Below are 16898 nucleotides of genomic sequence, written 5' to 3'. Positions count from 1 at the left end.
ACACACACACACACACACACACACACACACACACACAATGGGCTTCTTTCGGTTTCCATCCACCAAATCTACTCACAAGGTTTTGATTGGTTTGAGGCTTTTGTAGAAGACACTTGCCCAAGGTGTCATGCAGTGGGACTGAACCCAGAACCATTTAGTTAGGAAACAAGCTTTTTACCACACAGCCATACCTGCACTTGTATCTAAATATAGATATTTTGGGCAAACCAAGTCTGTAAAACTGTTGCAGAAGAATGTTTTCTAGTTTCTGGTCTACATCATGCCACCTAAACACCGGTATTTTTCCCTTCCACATATGGTAATTTCCATTAAATTTCTTGAAGTATTTACCAACTTACTTGTTTTCTATTTTTTTTAAAAGATAATTGAAACATGTGAATAGTTTGATAACTTCCAAATGAAGATGTGAAGATAGAAAGTACATTTAGAATGTAGACAAGTTCCTGGAAAGTATGTCGTTCTTGCAGAAACATGTTAATGTGTGCGAAAAATTTTGTTTTCACTTGGTTGAAGGTTGATTTGTACTTTACAGCAAAAATTTTAGTTAAACTAAAAACCAGAAGGAATTTAACTGAGATCAGTTTATTATTTGTCTTTTTCATTTCTCCAAGTTAAAGCAAATGGTACTGGCTTTTTCACTTCCATTATGTCACTTGATGTATCAAGTCCTTTTCCTTTAGCATTTTCCCCATCTCATACAAACCATTTCAGCTGTTAAGCATTTGCTCAGTAGTGAAGATTGTGGAAATATGTAGCAATTCAGCTCTGATTTCTATGCCGTTCTCCACAACGTCCAGCTATTTATTCACTAGACATATGATTTCATGAAACTGATCTTACTGCAGCAGATGTTTCTGTGAGGTGTTGAAATTTATCGAAATCTAAATGGTTTGTTCTCTATATCGTTTTTCAGAATGGATCTTTCATCACTTACTTCCATTTCATCTGATGAAGTGACAATTACTGACAAAAACTTTATATATCTACAATATAGTTTACTAAGAGTATTGATATCACTCTTTTGTTTCCAAAATGTTCATCAAAAACAACAGAATATTTCAGAATGAATTAGTATATCAGTTAACTGGAAATATTAGAAACAGTAGTTCTCAATTATCATATTATTTGTCAAAAAAAAAAAAAAAAAAAAAAAAAAAAAAATTCCCAGAAATTGTCTTTTTGTCTGTAGTGCTTAATCAAGAGTAAGCAATTATGCCAAAATCATAATTTGTATGCTGCCATCATCATTCATATAAATTGATTGGAGGAAGAATTTTATGTGTAGATAGAATTTTATATCTGTGTAATATTAAGAAAGCCACTATTTCATTACAAACTCCTAACAAGATATTGTTATAGAATTATACTATCTATACAGAATTTAAGTACTAAAAACATAAGCATGCTAAAGCTGTATAGTCTTAGACAAATATCAAAGGAGTTTGTAGAAAATATCTGACATGCTAACAAATTTTCATAGGTCTGTAGTTATTTCCTTTAACCTCCTTAGCATTTAAACCAGCCATATTTGGCCCAAATATTCTTTTATGTTCAAACCAACCAGATCCAGCCTCACACCTATTCTACAATGTCATTTAAAAGTAATCACATCATTGAACTCTCAAAGCTATGAGATAATGCATGATTAATTTTTTAAATATGTGAATAAATAAGCATTACATTTGACAGGGTATTCTGAATACTACAAGCTTAAACTGTACCTAATTCACTCTTACTACCATTATCAAATTGCATGGTTCTACTTTAATTATGTATCTATGAGATAATTCTTTCATTTCAGAATAAGATTTTGTGTTTACAAAGACACCCCTTTTAAAATTTATGTAAGACATTTGAAGCAGAGTCATGTTGGGGCACTGCCTTGAAGAGTTTTAGTCAAACAAATCAATCCCAGGATTTATTCTTTTTAACCTTCATATTTATCTTATTTGTACCTCTTGCCAAACCACTAAGTTATAGGGACATAAACACACCAACAGCAGTTGTCAAGTAGTCGTGGGGGACAAACACACACACACAATGGGCTTCTTTCAGTTTCTGTCTCCCAAATCCACTCTCAAGGCTTTGATCAGCCAAAGGCTAGAGTAGAAAACACTCACCCAAGGTGCTACACAGTGGGACTGAACCTGGAACCATGTGGTTGGGAAGCAAGCTTCTTAACACACAGCCATGTCTGCAGCTTAGCCATACTCATTTCACATGATTGGCTAATTAACTGATCAATCAGCATTCTAGAACCTTTCTAACAGGGCTTAGAAATAGATGAATTTTTCACGCTAAAACTTCAAGATGTTGGAGGCCACCACTACAAAAACACATCTTTCAGCCCAAACAGAAACAGTATAATAATAGTTGTTTTAACAACTACCTATTCAACCGAGAAGTTGGCAGTCACAGATATGCTGTCTTGAATTTAATATATTTCTCCAATCATGACAGTGTAGTCACGGACTAGTACTAACCAGCTATTTCGTCAAAACTGCAGAGTTTATCTATTCTCACGTGTATAAATTGTTTGTATTTATCATTCAAAGATGAACAAGAAAAATATTATAAGCCACACATAAAACTTCAGTAAATTGTTCATGGGAGTTATTCATCAATTACACACAGCCAGTAACCCCAACACAATTACATAGCATAACTAAAAATACCTTAGTGACACATTTATATACACATTTTCAAATACATACACATACCGATGTATGATATCCTTCTAAACACTCTCTCTACCTCACAGATTGTAGTGTTGTATGGTAAGTTGGTCTCCCGTTTCTTCCATGTATACATGTCTTACGGTATAATATATGCAGTCCCTTGTGTAACCATATATCTGTGAGATTCCATAATACAGTATATGTGTTGAGTCACTGAATTCATTTTAGCTTTGGAAGAAGCAATGAATAGATGATTTTCTATATTGTATAATGCAGGGGGAGGGGCAATCTGGAAATGTAAGCATGGTTGTATTAGTTACTAAGTTTGCTTAGTAACACAAGATTCTGATTTGATCCCAGTGAATTGTACCTTTGGGAAAGTGCTCTCTATCATAGCTTTGGATCAATTCAAGACTCATGAGCAACAGTGAGCAGATAGAATGTACTCATTTTTATGTAATTCATCAAACAAGCATCTTGCCCTTCTGCTAGCATTCAGACTGAGTTCCAGGTCTGAGGATAACTTGATATATTGATGATCCATTGTTTTCTACTGTTATAATTTCTTCCTTTGTTTCCCCAATCTTGAAGACAATGTGAAAGATCACATGTATTACTTTTCTTCTCTAAACCATAAAAAAAAAGTAAATATGGAAAAATGTATTGCAATATATACATTCCCTACTAATGTCAATGCTTCTAGATAGGTTTCTGGTATATCAAGGTATTTAGTTGCTCATCTCATTTTTTCTCCCATTTAAATCAAAGACAATTTATGTAAGTTCTCTACTTTGCCATAATGAATTAATGAATAATCTAAGACTATTGTTTTAATCATATTTTTATATAATGACCTTTGCAAGCTCTCAGAGGCTGGTGAGGTTGATGCAGATGATATCCAGCCTGAACGTCTGCTGAAAGAGAGCCAACATCTGATCTGCATATGTGAAGTATAGACATGCGGTAACAGTGGTGGTTATAAAGTGGAGTACATGGCAGTGGTTATAAGGTTGAGTATGTGGCAGTGGTTATAAGGTTGAGTATGCGGCAGTGGTTATAAGGTTGAGTATCTCTATGTATTTCTTCAAGGCAGATTTTAAAAACATCTTAATAGAAATTAGCAATGTATTAGAGCTGATAATTCCTTATCCAAAATGCTTGGGACCAACAGTGTTTCATTTCAGATTTATGCTTGGATTTCAGGATGACTGTTTGTTTACATCTACAAAATGGGACAGCTTCAGCATGGGACCCAAGTCTAAACACAATACCCTTTTACCTTTCATAATTCAACTTATATGCATATACTATGAAGATAGCTTCATATAAATGCAGCACCAGTCCACTTCACAGCAAGTAATATATCTTGAAATTAGAAACATTTCATTTTCACCAAAACAAACCAGCCCATTACACTTTCATTTCGTCTTTACATAAAACAACTACGTCACACCTTATCCACTTTCACTTGGGTAACAAAAGCTATCAACTATTTTCAGGGTGTCTTCCAAACATTTGAAAGAATTTATTTCATTGGTGTTCTTGCTGCTAACTACTTCTACATCTGCTACAATCAAAGTCTTCCTTCTTCCAGTCTGCTTACAATCCCACTGCATCTATTGTGCACTCACACTTTACATTTGGTACACACATCATAGGTGTGCTTAAGAAGTTCACTTCAAAATCAAGTAGTCTTAGATTTAGCTCCTCTGTGCAGTGCCTTAGCCAAATATCATCTACTATAGCCTTGGGTTGACCAATACCTTGCGAGTGAAATGAAATAGAGACAAAAAATGCATGGAAACCATTGAATGTGTGCATGTGTGTGTGTATGAAAGATGTTGGCTTATTTACATTACTGGTGAACATTGTTCTTGTAACTCTGCTCTTTCAAAGTAGCGGAACAAAAAAATGTTGGTGATAGAAAGATCATCCAACTATAAAAATACTGTTTCAAATAAGTCCCTCGCCAACCTATCCTAGTACAGAAAAACGGACATTAAAACAAATAAACATATGAATACAGTATTGATCTCCAACATATTCCTTTTCTTAACAATGAGGAACCAAGAAACCATCACAAGAATACTATATTGGATGAACATTGCCTTTAAGCAAGACTGCTTACAGGGTTAAGAGACTTGCTTTGCAACCATATGGTTTCAGGTTCAGTCCCACTGCACAGCACCTCATGGTCAGCCTAGATCTGACCAATGCATTGTGAGTCAATTTGGTAGACAGAAACTACTTGGTAACCTGTTCTGAGAAAAAGAGAGAGAAAGAAAGTTCTATGGCCAGATGTTTTCTTGATAGCAAGTCCTTATTTACTTTCATGTAAGGCACTTTATGCACAAGTCATTGCATGTTGAAGACATCAAGATGCAGGGCATGTATGGTTTATGCAAAATACAAGCAAACATCACTGCTGTCCAAGTGATGTCAACACGAAGTATGCACGCATGCGCGTGTGTACACACAACAGGCTGTGATACAGTTTCTGTCTACCAAATTCCACTCACAAAGCATTGTTTAACTGAAGATTATAGTAAAAAACACTTGCTCAAAGTGCCACACAGTAGAATCAAACACAAAACCAAGTGGTTTATGAAACAAACTTCTTAACCATACAGGTGTGTCTGCGCCTCTAACATGTTAACTTTACAATTGCAACTAATATTTCATTAGTTATCTCAATGCAACAATACAACTTGACTAACGCTAATAATATCAAGCAGCTCTAACATCATTCTGTTTATCACAAGTCAGAATCAATTGTCAAAATAGAATGATAGATATGATCTCAATAAAAAAATAATAAAAGAACATTTTTTTTTTATTAAGAAATCAGGAAACAAACATAGCAAAGTTTCACTGCGATCATAAACAGATAAATTATTATGATACACGATACGAAGAATTTTAGCCTTTAACATTAACAAACAGTTGATCATTTTATTGTTGCTTTGCTTTGCTCCAGCCAACAAGTTGAGGCTATTAGTGTTGAGTTTATCAAACATCAATTCAACAGCTAAAAACACTCAGTTAGATGATAGCACAGTTTGAGGCCAACTAATGGCAGAAATACCAATGAAGTATTTTGGTAAAAGGGTAGGGGGTAGGCATTGGATATGGGGGACATAAAAGTACAGCTGGTGATGGAGGAAAATGAGGAATTCTATCTGAAAAGGTTACTAAACAACACTCTCAATGACATTTGACTAAAACATCAAAATGGAAGGTTGACAAATTAACAAGATTACAACAAAAAAAATAAAGAAATAAAGAAAAGAAATAGTCGTCAAAATAAACATCAGCTGATGGAGAGAAATGCTTAAAAAGAGCAAAAGAGAGGGAGATAGATAGGGAAGATGTTATTAGCAAAAATAAAAAAAGGGATCTTCAACTAATGAAGGAATCTATGAAGAGAATTTCGGATCAATAATTTAGATAAATACGAAATGTTTTTATATAATGTTCCCTGCTCATGCTTACATTAACCTTCAGTGTGTTTCTTATTGTGCGTGGTCAGATCATTAAAGACCTGTGTGCATCAAAACTTGCAAACACAATTCAAATTATAGAGGCAGATTGATAGAGAAATTAATGTGACAGTCAAGGCTGACAGATAACAATTCTGCCTGCCTCAGTATGTCTGCCTGACTAACAGATTCCACTCCAAGTGAGTAAGTAGTTTAGCAATAGGAAGGGGGGAGGGTAGAATCAACTAATTAGTCTAATAAGTGAAGTGCAAATGTCTGAATTTTCACAACCATCACAATCATGACAAAATTGGGAAAAATAGAAGCAAAACAATGTTTGTTTTTTTTTAATTTGTTTTAGCCAGCGCAGCCAAGGCCACGTTGGAGCACTGTAATCTTAGTATTTAAAAGAATTTAAGTTTCTGAAAATGATAGAAAAGATAAGCAAAAGCAGAGTATTGAGATGATGGGCATGCAACTGAGAAAAAAGAGAGAGACAAAAGTGTGGGGAAGGGGGATGGGAAAGAGGGAGGCAAAGTGGCAAAGGGAGGGGAAGGGAGCGAAGAGAGACAGAGAGGGGGAGTGAGATGGAGAAGATAAAAAGAGGGATGGAGAGGGAGGGAAGAACAGAGGATAAGAGAGGGAGAGGGAAGGGAGAGGGACAGAAAAGGGGATTAGGGGTGGAGACTGGAGAAAATAAGCAGGGAGGGTAGAAAAGAAGTGGGGAGGGGGAAAAGAGAGGCAAAAAGAGAGGGGGAAGAGAAGCAGAGAGAGGGGAAGAGAAACAGAGGCAGAGAGGTAAGAAAGACAAGTGAAAATAGGGTGGAGAGAATTGGAGTTGAGGTGGAAAGGAAGAGATGAAGAGAGAAAATAGAGATTGACTGTGGTGAAAAGGGTAAGAAGAGATAGTGGAAATAAAATACACTGCTCAGTTTAACATCACCTTGTTCTGGGGGTCTTTAGCAAAGTTCGCTTTTTTTTTTTTTTTTTTTTTTTTTTTTTTTTTTTTTTAAACCCTTAAAACCAAATCCCTCCCCCACTTCCTTTTTTATTTCCAGCAGACATTGACCTGCAGATATTCAATATGGGCATCAAGCCACATCAATATTACTGGTCTGGAGAGCTAGTCATGGTTACTGCTCTTCCTCCTTCAAATACTTTTATAAAATACAGAGAGAGATGAAAGAGAAAATAATGAATATGAGAGAATAATGAGGGGATAAAACAAGAGTAAGAAAAGACTGCGAATGAGAAAAGAGATGCTAAGAAAGCAAGAAAGATGATCAAGTCAGATGTATTATTTGTCAGTTACCCTCCAACAGTTTTTCCATCATCCACCATCATCAACCAGATTAAAATTTTTTTAAAATGTGATGGTGTGAATGTGAAGAAAAAATCTAAAGCAGTGAGTCCACAGCTGTAACCTACACCAGTGTCGCATAACCAGCCCACTCAAAAGTACCTTGGATCATAGGGCGACATGCCATGCTTGAGGAGACCTATGGAGTCAAGTACATCAACAGCAACAGCAATATCAAAATCAAATCAAATGAAATTGTAGTTGTGACCCCCATACCAGTAACACGTAAAAAGCACCATCCGAACATGGCTGTTGCCAGTGCCTCTTTGACTGGCTTCTGTGCCAGTGGCATGTAAAAAGTACCATCAATCATGGTCATTGCCAGCTCCTCTGGCTCCTGTGCCGGTGGCATGTAAAAAGCACCCACTACACTCTTGGAGTGGTTGGCATTAGGAAGGGCATCCAGTTGTAGAAACACTGCCAGATCAGATTGGGGCTTGGTGCAACTACCTGGCTTCCCAGACCCAGGTCGAACAGTCCAACCCCTGCCAGCATGGAAGATGGACGTTAAACGATGATGATGATTCTCAACCATTTTTTGCCTATGGATCTCTTTGGTTCCAATTTTACTTGGATGGATCCGCATAACCATTTGATGTTTAAAAAATTCTATTCTATTTTTATTAAGAATTGTATAGAAAAAAGTTGTAGAGAGGCACAATGACAGGTTAGGGCAGCAGACTTGCAGTCATAGGATCGCGGTTTCGATTCCCAGACCGGGCGTTGTGAGTGTTTATTGAGCAAAAACACCTAAAGCTCCACGAGGCTCCGGCAGGGGGTGGTGGCGAACCCTGTTGTACTCTTTCACCACAACTTTCTCTCACTCTTACTTCCTGTTTCTGTTGTACCTGTAATTCAAAGGGCCAGCCTTGCCACACTGTATCACGCTGAATATCCCCGAGAACTATGTTAAGGGTACACGTGTCTGTAGAGTGCTCAGCCACTTGCACGTTAATTTCTCGAGCAGGCTGTTCCATTGATCGGATCAAATGGAACCCTCGACGTCGTAAGTGACGGAGTGCCAACAACAACAGAAAAAAGTTGTTGAAATATTTTGTGTATTGTGGATAACCAACTAATTGCAGATAAACTTTAACAACAAAACCTTATTGAGAAATACTGGCCAAGAGGAAGGAATAAATCCTACACTTACAGTATTTGGCAGACAAGAAAGGATCAAAAGTCAGGGAGTGAGGAAATTTCTAGAAGGAATTGATACATAGAAAGGGTGGGAGTAAGAATACAGAGATGATATCAAGTTGATCCGTGCAAACTGGGATAACACTTCCTTTCATCATACCCTAAAAGTTAACTGTAGTTAGCTAGATATAAAGTAATGTCCATTTTATTCATGTTCACTTCCTTCTGATAACAATAAGCACTATAAATAAAAATTAAAGTTAAAACTAGTTTTAAAAGCATCTGAAAAACAGAAACCAACAGAATGTGATTATCTTAGATCTGTCATTCCATACTGGAAATTAACTTGTGTTTTACGTTTAGTGAAACTAACTAAAGCAAACTCAAAAACAATGGCCAACTTTTTACTTGGTGAAATATTAGAAATCAATTAATTATACTTACATCTAGAGGCATTGGTTTCTGTTTATCAGCTTTTTTCATGCCTGTAGAGAGAAAATGAACAAAGTTCAATGAATAAAGAAACTGATGTTTTAAATTGCAAATACATACACATATTTAACTGTCCAAAATGTCAGTAAATCAATAACAACAATGGCAAATCAACAGCAACAACAGTCTATCAATAGCAACACCAGTCCATCTACAGTATATCAACAGTCCATCAATAGCAACAACAGTCCTGCAGTATATCAACAGTCCATCAATAGCAACAACACCAAGTTATTTCTAACACACAGTAGCCTAGCAATATATCAGCCTTTTCTGATATATTCAGGATTACTTCACCCAATATAGTCATCATCCATTTTCAAGATAGCATGGTGAACTATGAAGGAGATTCTAGCAAGTTAAGCAACCACTATTTGGAACAAAAGAAATTGTTGTTTGACCAACTACTTCATGATAAGAGTCTGCTTGATCAGAGCTGACCTGAAGCTACACAACAACAATAATAATAGTTCATTATTAAAGAACATGAGTGCAGACATAGATGTGTAGTTAAGAAGTTTGCTAAACAGCCACACCATTTTGGGTTCAATCTCACTGTGTAGCACATTGGGTAAGTGTCTTCTACTATAGACTCAGGTTGGCCAATGCCTGAGAAGTGAAATTTGACACATGGAAACTATTCAGAGCCCTTCAAGAATATGCGACAATGTTTGGGCAGTGTTTAAATTTATAACCAGCATAAATAAAAAGTCTGGCAACCAGGCAGTTGAATGCAGGAAGAAGCCTAATAAATTACCTTACTTGAAAACAAGGATTAACATCAGGAGAGGCATCTGATTGTAGAATATTCTCTCAAGAAATCTTATCCAATTCCTTTCAGCATGGAAAAAGCAGATATAAAAGCAATAATGAACATGATACAAGATCGAGACAAAAGCTCACATCTTATTTAGGTTTCTTAAGCTGTTTAAAAATATAAATAACTAAGATATGTTTCTTGGACTGTAAGAGACTATATATATATATATATATATATATATATAGGCATAAGTGTAGCTGTGTGGTTGAGAAGCTTGTTTCCCAACCATATGGACTCAAGTTCAGCCCCACCATGTAGTACCTTGGGCAAGCATCTACTATAACTTTGGGCTGACCAAAGCCTTATGAGTGGATTTGGTAGATGGTAACTACTTATCTTGACATCAGGTGCTGGTTGTAAATGAGCATCACTGTCACACAAGTGGTGTTGTTCATTTCCAGTCTTCCATAAAAAAACATTACCTGATCATGAGGAAATATTACGTTCCTTGGAATCAAGTTAGGGTTGACAACAGGAAGGTAAACCAGCCATAAAAACAATTAAAATAAAATTTAATGGCTGTTCTAATATAATGATTTAGGGAAGTTATACATTCATTAACAAAGTTTGACACTTGGAGAAAATAAAATTGCAAAATGTCAGAATTAACTAACAGACTTTACATAATCATTTTTAAAAAACTTTACCTGATGTTAATTTGTCAAAACTAATTGCAAATCTTTTCATTATTTTTCTCTATCAAAGTTTCATAAATAGATTTTGCATACGAGTTTTCTATCAGGTTGTTTCTAATCTTGATTTTGGAAAAGTGATACTGGTTTTTCTATTTAAAATATATCTCTAACTGTTCAATTTTAGAGACCAAGTCTATTTTAATCTCAAATAAAAAGAAAAAATTTTTTAAATATATTTAATTTTTCTTAAATCTTTTAACATTTATTATATTTCCAGACATTTTTGGCAGTTCCAACATCAAATTAATAAATTAAAAATGAATACAGAAATAATCAAAAGGAATTTAAAATGTTACATTTAATAAAAATTATGTTAATACCATTTGTAATCAGTTTACTAGGTTTATGTCAACATCAGCTATTTTTTTTAAATCAAAAATCAATTAAGTTATTTGAAGAGGAAGAAAAATTAACGTATTTCTCAATTCTGAAATTCAAATGTTGGAATTGCCTGCTAATACCAAAATTCTTAAACAATTCCACCTGCCTCTGCCCCATATGAATTTATCAGGAAGAAAGTGGTCTGCTCATGACTTTATAAGATTGATACAGTTGATGTCCATCTTGAACAACTGAAGGAAAATATATTATAGGCAAGGAAGGAATTATTCTAGAGATTTGATTCTGTAGAGAAAGAAAAATTGAGCATAGTGTTAAGTACAGGGTTGGTGGGGAGACAAGTGTATCAAGCGGACCTGAGTGGAAGAGTTATGTAATTAGCTAGCTCTGAGGAATAGCGGTCATTTTACTAGCATAGCAAAGAGACTGCAATAAGCTGAAACATGTTCGGGAGCAAACCTATGCCATATCAGTCCCTCAGAATGCTAAACTTACAGTATTTAATTTTACACATTCTATATTCTGACTCCTGAGTCACCCTATGTTCAGCTTAGTTTCATTTCTTCAACTCAACTAGTACCATTAAAAATTCTTTGATCTTTCTTTTACTGCTATATATGAAACCATATAAAGCAATAAAAATTCTTCTGTTATAAATTGTTGTACAAGTGTATCTGATAGCAGTTCTTCATTAAGAAGTCAGAGTGATGTACTTATTGTTCTGATATCAAGAATTATCAAATACCTGTATCACTAAAGCATTAGATGTAATTTTTCTTTTTTTTTTCAATAGCACTACTTTCATTTGTTATTAAGCAAAACTGACCCACCACTATTTCCATTCATCCACTTTCTATTAAAAAATTAAACAGATAAATAAATAAACTCAAATAAGTTCTGTATGTATGTTCACGACCAAGTATTTCTGACCAACTCCATCTGAATAACTTCATAAGAATTTTAAAGTCCAAAAAAGAGTTAAAATACTTGAAGATGAAAATGGTCAGCAACATGGGTAACAAGAGAAATCAAGAGTAAAAAGTGAGTTTTTCTTTATATTACAAAAGGAGCAAGGAATGTATTCAGCAAGCATGAAGGATACTATGAAACAAGATGCAGACAGTAATGCACTAATGAAACCATACAATGAAGGGATGGATGGGAGCCAATCGCACAGATCAGCTGGTAACAACACACAAATCAGTGAGAAAATTTGTGAAATGGAACAAAAAAATTTTCTTCTATATAGCTGACATGTGTGTCATGAATTCACATTTGATCTGGCAGATGCTTGGCAGTGTGGCGGATGGATTCATACTCAAGAATCTCTTATTCTATGAAATGATAGAAGCAGACTTGCCAAAGTACAGGACATGAGAACATCCCCACACTGGACTCTCTCCTCGCCGTATGGTAAACCGACGTGGACATTTTCCATGACTGTTTCCCCCACCACCACCACTAAGAAGACAAATACTTCAAAGAGATGCATAGTATGTAAAGCAAAAGGGAAACATAAGGAAACTAGATACCAATGTTCACAATGTGAGATGTTACTGTGTGTGGTACTCTGTTTTGAACTCTACCACACTAAAGTCAGTTTTTGAATTCACGTGATTTTAAATACATGAAGTTGATCTGACTTGTGCTGTCGAATGATCTTATTCAGGAATAATACTGCACGAGCGTCTTGCACAGGGGTATAGTTTAGGTAAATAAACAGTACTTGCACTAAAGCGACTGACATAAATATATGCCAAACATTATCTCACACCGAGTGCTGACCTCATCAGCAAGATAACCATTGCTGTGCACAGGCAACCAAATGAACCACTGTTGTAAACTGGTTAAAGCTAATTGTTGATCTCAGCCGAGATGATTGCTGTCAATGCAACCTAGTTTCTTGATTGAAAAAAAACAAACTGTTGTCATGGGGTTAAGAAACTAAAAGAGCTGTAAGTTTTATTAACAATAAATAACTTTTTACTCCATACAAAAGCCCGACTATGTATGAGAGTTGTGATGTACATGGTGAAGAGTAAACAGTGAATGAAGAGATCTTGCAACAATAGAAAAGGTATAGATTAAGTATGGCTTTTGGATGAACAATGTTAACTTATAGAAAAGTCTTGCACAATTTAGTTTAGAAATTAACCCAACATCAAAGCTATTGGCTAATGTGTACACAGAAGAGACAAGCATATGCTGGATGAAAAAACATTGTGAGTTGTTCATGGAGCAAACATGTAATGGATATAAAGAAGAAAATGAGAGAGCATCGATGTATCGCCTCATTCTTAATATGTTCAGGCAGATTTGAATGTGAATGTCTAATTGCTATTGTTTCTCGTCATTTGAGAGTACCTAATTCCTTTAGATGATATATGTTCATAACACGCAGGATTTGCTCATGTGAGGAGACTATAAGACACTGTGTTGTTTTGACCTTGTTGTGTATCTCCTCAGTCAAAGCTACCCAAACAGACTGAAGAATTTATCAAGTGTATGAGATGCTGTTTATGGAAATCAGCAAACTAATTATTTACTTATGTGTACAAATGTCAGATAATTCAGAGAGTGGATGCAGAACAGTTAACATCCAAACAATGAATAGATACAATGAACCCTGCAGCAGTCATTGTATATAACCTGAAAGGGATTGTAATGTTTTTTCCATAATGAGGGGTCCATCGTGTGAAGTGTGACAGTGAAACATAGTCACTGAATGCAGATGAAATCAGATAACCTCTCACCAATAGTCAGAGATAATACACGTCATTGTGCCCTCATCTATTACTTCTAATTAATAAAGCCCATATATACCTATGGTAAGTGGCATCCAGTCTTGTATACCCACACATAATGCATCCTTTCTCTTAAGCTAATTAAATTGCTTAAACGTTTTCCTTTTAGTGGAGCAACCACGACTTGCACATTTTTGTGAAATGGACTGATTTGGCATATCAATATCACTCTTTGCATGTACAGGACAAAACTGAATCTGAAATTTTATCATTCTCACACATTTTGCAACTCTCTACCTGCTTTGTTTACAAAACATTTGTCAGTATTGATATACTCAACAGAACACATAGCCTCACCAATACATGTGTCTCTCGACTTTTTCAGCTCTTCACACAATGCTACAGCTTTAGCCACATCAAAAATTTTCATGAGTTTCTGTATTACTGTAGATACTGTATTACTGAGACACCATCTCACCCAAGGACCAATATATACAAACTAAACTCAGATGTTAAACCTACATATACATAGGCGCACAGGAAATTGTTAAAGTTTTTTATGACATGTGCATATACATTTTTACTATAGCTTTCTCCATATGTGCAACAGACAAAAAACATCTTTACTTCAATCAGTAGTAGCAGCGGCAGCAGCAATAGTATTACTGAAATTTTGACTTATATCAGTGGCTCATCCTTCTTAAGAGCCAACTTTTATCTTTTACACTTGTTTCAGTCATTGGGCTGTGAACATGCCAGGATACCATCTTTAAGGGTTTTAATCAGACAAAACAACCCCAGCACTTTCAGTGACTTAGTGTCACATTACTGACAAACAAAACCTGAGCAGCAAAGCACCATTAGCACAGATGATGATATACACTGAAGAAGTTAATAATCCAATACAGACAAAACTTCTGACATCAAGTCATAACTGTGTGTTATAATTCACAAAGGTTACCCTTGTGGCACACTAAATCTGCTCTAGAGATAGAAACAGCATTCACCTTTTATTCATGCCCATTATTTGATGTGTATGCATATAAACTACATATACTATACATATATACATGCACACATATGTACATAAAATTATACACACACATACATATATACAAATTGTACATGTACTATATCTTATACATACAAATGGTACATATTATTATATCTTATACAAATATGCATATAGAATACCTTTTCATTCTCTTCACAGGGCTCATATTTTTTGCTTATTTTAATTTAACCCTTTAGTGTTTAAACCGGCCATATCCAGTCCAAATATTCCTTCTGTTTTATGTTCAAACTGGCCTGATCTAACCTCTCACACCTACCCTACAATGTCATTCTAAAACTAGACAATAACATCATCACAACTTCAAAGCTATGAGACAATACATGATTAATTCAAAACAGTATTAATAAAAAAGCATTACATTTGGCAGAGTAATTTGAACACTAACGGGTTAAGCTTTTCCTCTGCCTTAAATGTCTCTCACCCATAGACTAAAGTTCTCCTGTCTTTCCAACTTGCCTCACCAACATACTCTCTTTACTTTTTTCCTCTCACTTGTACCCATTTTCACCTCTTCACGTCCACGCTATCTTACCACACAATAATTACATACACACACCTCATATATCCACACCATTATACTTCCACACACATGCATTTCACATACGCAACCATATACACACCTCTCTCCTCTTCTACTTGCTTCCAGACACAGATATATATTTTTATATCTTCATATACACACCTGCCCCTCCTTCCTTTTTAATTTCTCCACCTCATGAAACAACATTACCACCCAGTTTCTAAACCTTTGTTTTCCTCCCTTCTCTCTTTCCCTCAGTGTACTTCTTTTTTACTTCTGATAAAGGACTAACACCCAAAATCTTAAGACACTTTCTCTCCCCATTAAAGCTTTAAATTAATAACATTTGTTAAACCTTCTCTCTCCTATGTTGTCATTTTTCATTATACATAGATGTGTGTGTGTATATATATATATATGCACATACACACACACACACACGCACACACATAATTCACATGTAAGGAAGACAACTCTCATTATACCCTACACAATATATGATGATGATGATAATAATAATAATAATAATAATAATACAATGCAATTAATCAAGCCTGAGCCAGATTAATCTATTCCGCCTACAACAGTCCTTTAATAACATTACTTTATGATAATGAATAAGATAATTTATTAATAAACAAATCATAAATAGATTTTTTTTTAAAGTCTGAAATCAGTGCATAGAAAGAAACGGATATTGGAAATTCCACCATAGTTTTATTTTTCTGAAGTCAGACAGCCATTATGAATTACTATTTCTATTTCTAGAAATAGCAATTGTAGAGTGCAGTCATTATTTTTGTGCCACAACAGCAAATATATCACTTTTCACAACATAAATCTTGCAGTAGTTGGTCTAGGAAGTGATAAATAAACCCAGCAGCTTGAATCTGTTGTATCCAGTCCCATCAGCATTTCATACTCTTGCAGTCAAACACTTCTTGCTTTTGATTTTATTATTATTATCATTATTTTCATTTGAGATTAGTTTTTATTTCTACAATAGTATTATCTAAAATTAATTTTATTTCTACAGCTATCACATGGAAAAGGAATTAACTCTCAGCCATCTTTTATTTTTTCTCCTCCTAAATAATGACTATAGTTGTAACAGCAGCACTTAATGATAAAAGAGAAAATATTCAATAACATGAACAATTTTGAGAAATTTCTAATGGACTGACAAAAGGTATAAGATATTGGGATGGGGGGGGGGGACAGACAGAAAAACAATTGGAAAGGCCATCTGTTGAAAATAAAGATTAAAAAAAAATTGCTCCATACTTGAATATTTCTTTTATTTTGCTTTTGCAGTTTCAAATTTAAAATGTTGCCATTTTCAAAAGGTAATAAATATGATGAAGAGCAATAAGCAGCCAAATCAATAAGATGCTGGCCTACTGGTCCATATCCTATTACTGGCAGCATACTATGTTGCTGGCAAAGATAATTTTCACAAGTCCAGTGAAGTTAGCCATGAATGTATCATGGGTTTTTTGTTTAGTAACCTTGTGATTATTGAAAAGTCAACTTTT

General features: G+C 35.0%; 1 protein-coding gene across 10 annotated transcripts in view; it reads right to left on the bottom strand.

The window, feature by feature from the left end:
* The window catches only part of LOC106882892 (phosphatidylinositol 4-phosphate 5-kinase type-1 alpha), a 234919-nt gene that overhangs the window by 143102 nt on the left and 74919 nt on the right, over positions 1-16898 (bottom strand). For all 10 annotated transcript variants that reach the window (XM_052974610.1, XM_052974612.1, XM_052974613.1 and 7 more), the window contains exon 2: positions 9123-9163. In XM_052974610.1, the coding sequence (XP_052830570.1) occupies positions 9123-9163 (41 nt within the window). The remainder of the gene's footprint in view (positions 1-9122; positions 9164-16898) is intronic.

This window comes from Octopus bimaculoides, chromosome 18 (genome assembly GCF_001194135.2).
Source record: "Octopus bimaculoides isolate UCB-OBI-ISO-001 chromosome 18, ASM119413v2, whole genome shotgun sequence".
NCBI lineage: Eukaryota > Metazoa > Mollusca > Cephalopoda > Octopoda > Octopodidae > Octopus > Octopus bimaculoides.
Note: the sequence above shows the minus strand (reverse complement) of the source record. Positions and strands in the feature narration are given on the sequence as shown.